Source organism: Miscanthus floridulus, chromosome 19 (assembly GCF_019320115.1).
Source record: "Miscanthus floridulus cultivar M001 chromosome 19, ASM1932011v1, whole genome shotgun sequence".
Classification (NCBI taxonomy): Eukaryota; Viridiplantae; Streptophyta; class Magnoliopsida; order Poales; family Poaceae; genus Miscanthus; species Miscanthus floridulus.
The window spans coordinates 24,856,245-24,864,548 of NC_089598.1; the positions used below are offsets into that span (position 1 = coordinate 24,856,245).

At 46.4% G+C, this 8,304-nt stretch overlaps 1 protein-coding gene across 2 annotated transcripts; it reads left to right on the top strand.

The window, feature by feature from the left end:
- The first annotated feature begins 904 nt into the window (after positions 1–904).
- Positions 905–3,735, top strand: LOC136529910 (protein PARTING DANCERS homolog). Of its 2 annotated transcripts, XM_066522958.1 has the most exons (9): positions 905–1,202; positions 1,335–1,495; positions 1,592–1,680; positions 1,785–1,880; positions 1,980–2,074; positions 2,167–2,207; positions 2,291–2,374; positions 2,879–3,037; positions 3,440–3,735. In XM_066522958.1, exons 1-8 carry the CDS (start codon positions 1,121–1,123, stop codon positions 3,026–3,028), a joined length of 798 nt encoding a protein of 265 aa, XP_066379055.1. In that variant the 5' UTR covers positions 905–1,120; the 3' UTR covers positions 3,029–3,037; positions 3,440–3,735. The 2 variants fall into 2 exon arrangements, with proteins under 2 accessions (XP_066379055.1, XP_066379056.1); XM_066522959.1 differs by lacking the exon at positions 2,291–2,374.
- Positions 3,736–8,304: the final 4,569 nt, after the last annotated feature.

Sequence of the window (8,304 nt, forward strand, 5' to 3'; positions counted from 1 at the left end):
TATATTTATAAGGCTAGTCTCATGAAAATTTTATGGGGATTAAATAGGCAATAAACTTAGCAAATATGAGACATTGCACCATATAAATAAAGAGAGATAGGTGATCAAAATTTCATGAAGTAAAATGAGTTTCATAGGGATAAAACAGGTTTACATTGCTTCCAACACATGGGGAGTCACCCTCACTGTGATAGTAAGAGAGTCGGTGTATTTCATGTGACTGGATGTTTAGCCTACAATCTGAGACAACCAATTAATATCATAATTTTATAATCAAACAATAACAAAATTACATATTTTTCAAATTACAACGAAAACTTAAACACCTAGGAAATATAGAAGTGGTGAGATGACGGAGACTCCAAGAGAACCAAGTCTGTTATGGTAAGGACTAATGGGCTTGGTTTCACAGTGAATTGCAGCTTATTTCTATATAGTATAAACACCCTAAATACATATATAGACCTAATAAAATTTTGTCATGACGACACATATATGCCACACATCAATTTTTGGTGCAATAAGACTTGTTTGGATGTATTTGTGTTCAACTCAATCTACATGTATTGGGAGGGTTAGATGAAAGATTAAATAATTTTCACTACACTCTAATACGTGTAGATTGAGGTGGATGTGATTGTCGCCGAACAAGTGTTTTAAGAGTCATCGAAAAAACTACTACAAATATATATTATCTAATAAAAAAGGAATTTCGTTATACTATGCCATGTTCGCTTTAACTTATCTGCCTGGCTTACCAGCTATGGTACAGTGTTTTTCTCTCACGATAAATCGGTGAACAGTACTTTTCAGCGAAACGAACCGAATAAATAAATGCTATCTGAGATGTCAAAACATTCTTTCTTCTTTTAAGCCCATGATATGACAATGCACATTTAGAACTTTCATCAGCCTGAAAGCATCATCGACCGGCCCAGCTAGCGTGTGGCGGCCGAAATGAACCACGTCGCTGTGGGCCCAGCTTTCAGTAAAGAAACTGATTTTCCGCCGGACCAGCGTCGAGGAAGCAGGCAGATTTGAAATTTCCAGTCCCACCTGCCTTCTCTTCTCCGTTCACGGCTCACCACGCGTGCGTGCGCGCTCTCCCTCTCGCCCGACGATGTCTGGGCGCCCGCCGCCGCCATACGCCAGGTCTCCGGCCCGTCGCCAGGCCTTCGCGGGCGACGAGCACCCAACACCAGGTAAGCGTACTCTCTCTCCTCAGTCCCCCCTTCCTGCCGTGCCCAGCCGCCCAGCACCCGAAACCTAGCTTAATTCATCTGGCGATCTGTGTTCGGATCTGATCGAATCACACAACCGTATACATGCATTAGCTCTGCTGGGTCCTCCGCCCCTGGTCGACGCGAGCGCAGGCCGCGGAGTGTGCATGATGAGCACCTCGTGGAGAGACAAGCAGCACCCGGACCTCGTCAATTTCATAGCTGCATTCCTCGCTACCAACCTGTACCGCCTCAATTTCCTGTCGCTTTCTCCGGTACGCGCTCCAATCCAGAGAAGCCACTGGTTTTTGTGTGTAACTGTGCATACGCATGGCTTTGATTGGGTTGGGTTGGCTTGGCTTGGGTTCCAGGACTTCCTCTTCAACAATGGGGGCTTATCGGTTGCTTTCATCTTCGAGACGGACTGGCTTCCTGAAAGGGAAGTTGCTGTCTTCAGCAGGTCACAATCTTCCCTGTTTTATGTTTGTTGTTATGCACTGATGACTGCATGCGTGGTGATGGTAATGGTGATGTACTGATGTCGTACTTGGAATGCTTTTGCAGGGTGAGTACACTGAAGAAGCAGTTCAAGTATCTCTACGTCGTTGTTGTCGTCCGCTCAGCAGAGCAGAATGAATCATTCAATCAGTCATATTTCAAGTATGGGCCGACATACTGTGACACTAAGTTGTACATAGCAAGCATTTGTTCTAGTTTGGTTGGGTTGGGTTGTTCTTATTCCTGCTGTCCTCATTCAAGGTATGGCATGGAGCTTGGCTGCCCTACGTTCGTGCCTGTTTGTGATCCCGAGATGGGATTCGAGAAGATTGTAAGGATAGCTCATGCTCGTGGAGGTAAAATCTCTTTGCTTCATTTACCGATTTCCTGACTCATGTTCAAGTTCTGAACTGCGAGCTGGCACTGATCGCGTGTCTGTTTTCTTCAGTGTGCAGGCAGAAAAACATCGTCACAGCTATGAGAATTGAGGTATGTTCTGTTCCCAGATGCATGCTCATATACTAGCAACGGGTCATGTTGTTGCTAAATGATTCTCTTGCTTGTCTCCGTAGCGTGAGCAAGCTGTTCAGTGCATGGATGCGTTTTTACGAGTGCTCACCTCTATTCCTGGTATTGACACTCATGATGCAAATGCTGTGAGTTGCTCAACTTGTTTTTGCAGCTTGTGTGATTTTGTGATCTCTTGGTTACATGGATATCAATGCTAGCTTGTTTGTTCTGACTGCTTTGCAAGTTCTGACTCTAGGGAGGACACGCATGTTATTTGTAGGCGTTGTTTTCCGATATGGGTATCATCATTTTCCTTGTCATCTGCACACATTTCTCTGGAGATTGAGAAGAATTAACCACAGTACCTTTTAATCTGTACAAGATTCAGGGCAGATCAGCGCTTAAACGTATTTTGAAACTTTACAAGTTGACATGCAAAAGAATCGTGAGCCGTCTAATTTCCGGCAACCATAGTAAAAATTCTCAACTACTCCAGAATAAGAATGTGCACATGCTATATCTTGCAGATTGAATTCTGTTACCTTCCCTGCACTATATCTTGCACATCACTTGCCTTTCTCGATTTATTTTTTCCATGTTATGTGTACCATGGCGTGCTGATTGGTACTGATGCTATTCTGTTTTTTAAGCTTGCCCAAGCCATTGGCTCTATCGAAGCAATTGCAAAAGCATCCAAGGAATTCATTCTGGGAAACACTGATCTTTCCACTGAAAAAACAGAGAGGATTGTCAGGTTCTTCAGGGATCCACAGTACTTCTTAAGCCCTAAACTTAACTAATTCTCGCAGGTATTCTTCTCCCCCGCTCAACATATATAACAATTGCTTTACTCAGAGTATGTCAAACATTTCATATTTGCTCCACAGAACTGTCAGCTTGTTGCTTCTCTTTGTTCTTCATTCTCTGCCCGAGGAATGCACATGCATAAAAAAGACTGATTTTCGTTAATTTGATTTTTAAGCTGCATGCGGATAAGAACCTTTTGATTTGCATGCCTACTGATAGAAGTTAGGCCCACGAAAGATATCATGTCTGCTCTTTATATTCCTTGTGTGCTCGAGTTCTTGTGGTCCCTAGTTTTCTAACCCATTCGAAGTGTTCCCTTGTGATCTTGAATGTTCTTTTCCCGTTGATAGAAATGTTTGCGATTCCACGATGCTGAATTGCTGATGCAGTCTCCTGATTTGCAGGCAAAATCAGATTGTTTCGATCGAGTTTGTCCCTGGGTGAACCACTGAACTGACTACCGAAGCCGTTGCAATGTCTCTCCCCAACTCTAGCTGGCATAGGTTGGCGATACGTGGACCCTGGGTCCCTGGGCAAGCTGTAAATTTTCGTGCAGCAGCAAACTTATGATATAGTATAGATAAAGACCTGGATGAAAATGACGTTGTACTGCGTATCCCAGTTGATGACAGACACTTTATAATCTGTCATCTGTGCATTCTGTTCTGAACTTATGCATGACTATTGTTTCTGTGTAAGCATCCATCCAATCAAGAACAGAATATATAACACAGAAATAGATGGTCAATAGAGTGAAACCGATGCACTCATCCTTTACTTGATGATGCACTCCAGAGAAAAAAAAAGTACATTCCAAACAGAAACAACTGTATGGTCGAAATGATGTGAAGCCTACCTCTCACCACCATCACCACCCACCCATTCACCCTCTTTCTCTGTTTTGGTATAATAACGTTCGCAATGCTGACCACAAAATTTCACTGAACCTATGGACAAGGACGTCGAATGATGTTTCCAAATGATGCAACATCAGTGTTCATCTGTACCAGCTCTTATCTTGAGTTGAAGAAGGCGCTATTTCTGAAGGCTAACAGTCTGTAGTGCCGCCTTATCATCATATATGTTCACATACAAAGTTTGGGTCCCAGATGTGGGAAGAAGCTGAAACTGTGAGACGGCGTGTGTTTTGGCAAATGTATATAGATGGACACTGAATAGTAAAGTAGGGTTGGGTGAGTGTGATAGGAATTATTGTAGGGACATGTTCCCCTATTCGCTTGAGCTTATTCAGAACTATTTTTCAGCCATGGAATAGTGTTTTCCTCTCACAACATTTCAGCATAAGCCAAATTTCAGCATCAGCGAACAGAGTGGTTGTGTTTACTACTAGTGGTATAGTAATATTCTGTGTGCGCGCGCGCACGCATGGGAAACTGGACGTGAACAGCTTGGAACATAGGACAGGTCGTGGATCGGATGAACATCACGTGGAATTGTGGATTGCTTTGTTGCTGACAGCCAGTGGGCAGTGGTGGAGCTAGGAATCAAGCAAGAAGCTTTGCATGGATACAAGCACTAATATCTGATATATGCAATATGCAATGTTTTTTTTACTGGATACTCGAGCAAGAAGCTCTATTGCATGGATACAATACAAGCAACAAAAGTGGATGTAAAATCCAAACAAAGAGACCCTGGAGATCCGAGCAAGGACTTGACAGGCGGGGGAATACTCGGCGATGGGTAAAACCAGGAGGGAATACTCGGGCGACGGGTCGTCCTCGTGACAGGCGGAAATACTCGACTTAGTTGGTGAGTTCAGATTTTAAGACTATAAAGCCAGAAACGCAGTGCGCCATCTACCTCAAGAAGACGTGAGCACTAATCCACCGTCCCAGGAACACATCCATCGTCTTTTCCGAAATGGAAAACGAGGAAGAAAACCTAGCCCTGGTTTTGAGCGTGAACGTTCCATCAACCATCTCCCAAGCACCAGACCAACCAGGTGCAACGGCCAATCACGAGGACCTCAGTGGCTGCACATTGTTAAAAAGGTCAGAACTTCAGGCAAGGAATACTCATACTCCCAATTGCTTGAACCAGACAAAGATGGCTCATGGCGGTAACAAAACACATTCAAGATTCAACACATATATGCACATACACGGCAACACGGTGATACAAAGCTGCGTCCGGTCAGGCAGTAGCCGCAGTACTAATGCTCTGCTGATAAATATACAGCTTTCAGTTACAACGTACACAGCGGCTAAACGTACATATATGTTACACTGAAGCTTTCTTCGCATGAAAACCTTGAACCACACGGATGAAAAACAGGGTTAGGTACATGATAGAAATCTTGTGACGGTAACTACTGCCACAAAATTTGCAAGGCACTTGATTTGCATTGATCGTTGACAGATACCCTTGAGTAGTTGAGTTCCTTCATTGGGAAAGTGGCCTAGTGTGGAAAACTTGGGCAGGAGCTGCAGCTCGTCCTTCTCTCAAAAAGCAGCTCGTCCTTTGAACCGCTCTATCAACCTGTCCGCTACTTCGTCTTCGGATGTTGGTTCTGTTGATGTGGATACGGACTTCAGACGGACCTAGCCTGTCCGGAGGAGAAGGCGTCAAAGGTGGGGTGTGAAGCAGACTGTGGCGCCTAAGAGAGAGGGTGAAATAGGCAACTTAAAAACTCTAACTCTAAACTATGGTCTTTTTTTTAACCTTAGCAAAACATATGCAAAAGATAAACTATCTAAATGTGCAACTACGGTTTTGCTAGTGCGTTGCTATTTCTACCGTAAAAGGAGTTATGCAAACAATGTAAATGCGGAAGCTAAAGAGTATGGTAGAGATATGCAAACTTCCGTCGACGACTCCGGTATTTTTACCGATGTATCGAGAAGCGCGCAAGCTTCCCCCTAGTCCTCATTGGAGCCCCTCGCAAGGGCCAAGCTCCCGGTCGGGTAACTCCGTAGATAGCCTCGGGCCTTCTCCACGCGCAAGTGGGTCTCCGATGTGCCTTCCGGCAAGACTCTTCTGGACCGCTCCCCGCCGTCTTCACTATCAAGCTTCCGGCCGAACCGCCGCGGGCCTTGTTCCCTTCGATACACGGTGGCGGCTACACCACAAACACGGTTGGTGTGATCTCGCAAGACTACAAGCCCCACCGATGTACAACAATGGTGCGCGCAAGTACCAAGTGGTAAGAGGTATGCAAATTTCAATAAACACTAGGCCTAAACCTAGAGCAAGCGCATAAGCGGTGGTCTAATCAACCTAAACACTTCGCAAAGCACCTACGCCAATCACCTAATGAATCACTAAGCACTATGCAAGTGAAGATCACTAAAATGGTGTATTAACACCCTTGGTATGTTTCCTCAGCTCCACATTTTGTCAAATGGCCGGTTGGGGCGGTCTATTTATAAGCCCTACTGAGAAAGTAGCCGTTGGGGATGAACCCTAGCTTTCTGCTACTGACCGGACGTTGCTGTCGTCCTGACCGGACGCATTCGGTCGTCCCGACCGTTGGAGCGCGCGCGTTGATCGGACTCGGCGCTGAGTCCAGTCACTGTCGATCGGACGCGTCCAGTCACGCTGGCGCCGCTCTGGAACCTCTCTAGACTCGATCGGACGCTGCAGTTCCTGCGTCCGGTCGTCCAGTGCCACCGCGTCCGGTCACACTGAAGACATTGCCGTGACGAGGAACAGTGCCATCGTTGAGTCCGGTCATGTTTCTTCTTCAGCGTCCGGTCGCATGCTGACGCTTGCCGCAGTCTCGGACTACTGATCGGAAGCGTCTGGTCACTTATAGGGTCGCGTCCAGTCACCTCTGCCGAGCTCGTTTCTTCGTGATCTTACGTCCGGCTTGGTTTCCATCTTTGTGCTTGGACTTTGCTTGATATCTTAGGTCTTCTCTCGTGCTTCTAGGGTCTTGCTTATGATGTTGATCGTAGGATCATCATGTCACCTTCATCCAAGTTACGTTTTGCACCCTATTGAACTACAAAACAATTACTTACAAATTCATTAGTCCAATTTGGTTGTGTTGGTCATCAAACACCAAAATCCAAAGTAAATTGGCCTAGGGTCCATTTTCCTTACAGGGTGAAGTCTAAAGTACTGAATGCATGGGCTTCTGTCTGTTACCTGACGGTCTATAGTGTTCGGCTGGTAGTATTGCCGTTATTGGGTACGGTAGCACTGCGCCCAGCCTAGATGCCTGCGTCTGTCCAAACACTCGTGGCTGCTCTGCCCTATCTGTTTGGATTCATGCGCCGTCTGCGTCAGCTCCGTTTCCCACGCTCGTATCCGAACTGCTCGCTTCAGATCCGCTGCCCACGCTGCTCGGATGACTCGCCCTCGCCTCTTTTCACACCGACGTGGCGCCCGTCTCTTTGAGGCCACCCGGAAGACTCACCCCCACCTCTTCCACAACAGCACCGCGTGGCCTATTCCTCCTCCCCACAACGCTGGCGGTGGCCTGCGCCTCCTCCACGCATCGATGGTGGAGGCATGGCCCTGCTCGCCCTCATAGATACCAAAGTCGACGGTCTGCACTTGCAACATGAAACACTCAAATGCAACATACATTTGAAACTGATGAAACATATGGGACATACGATTGCAACATGTGTATGAAACATATGCAACATTCAGATAAAACAATTACAACATGAAAAACACTTAAGCAACATAAGACTGAAACAACTGAAACATTTAGAACATATTGTTGCTATATATATGTGAAAACATATGCAACATCCAGATAAAAAATGATTGCAACATACGTCTGGAAATAAGATGAAACATTTTGAACAAGCACTTGCAACATGCTTCTAAAGCACTTACAACATGTGCAACATCCCCCCATCTACTTTTGCAACATCCTTAAGAAACAACTGCAACATACCTTTGAAACGACTAAAACACCTGAAACATATATTTGCAACATAGGGGAGGGGAAAAAGCCTAGGCCGGTTGATTCCAACCGTCGGGGTTAGTTGGAGCCGACGTCGAGCGGTGCCGCACGAGCACCACCGCCACCAACGCTACCAATACCAGGCTTGGCTCGGCGGCGACAGTGGGGGATGGGGGGCGAGGAGCACCATAGCCGCCAGGGTAGGGGAAGCTCGGTCGCCCGTGTGAGAGAGGACGCCGTCAGGGGTGGGGAGGGCGCCGCGCCGAGGTGAAGAGCCACCCACTCCACTGCAACACCGCTGCGCCACCTCCATGGATCTCGCCCTGCTCTATGGATCTGTGCCGGGGTGGGGGAGAGGGCCGCCGGATCTGCGGACGTTGGGGT

What these genes read in the sequence shown, in the direction of transcription:
- LOC136529910 (XM_066522958.1), top strand. Translation starts at nt 1,121, where the DNA reads ATGTCTGGGCGCCCGCCGCCGCCATACGCCAGGTCTCCGGCCCGTCGC. An exon ending in GATAGCTCATGCTCGTGGAG is followed by an intron (nt 2,075 to 2,166) that starts GTAAAATCTCTT and finishes TGTTTTCTTCAG; the next exon opens with TGTGCAGGCAGAAAAACATC. An exon ending in ACACTCATGATGCAAATGCT is followed by an intron (nt 2,375 to 2,878) that starts GTGAGTTGCTCA and finishes CTGTTTTTTAAG; the next exon opens with CTTGCCCAAGCCATTGGCTC.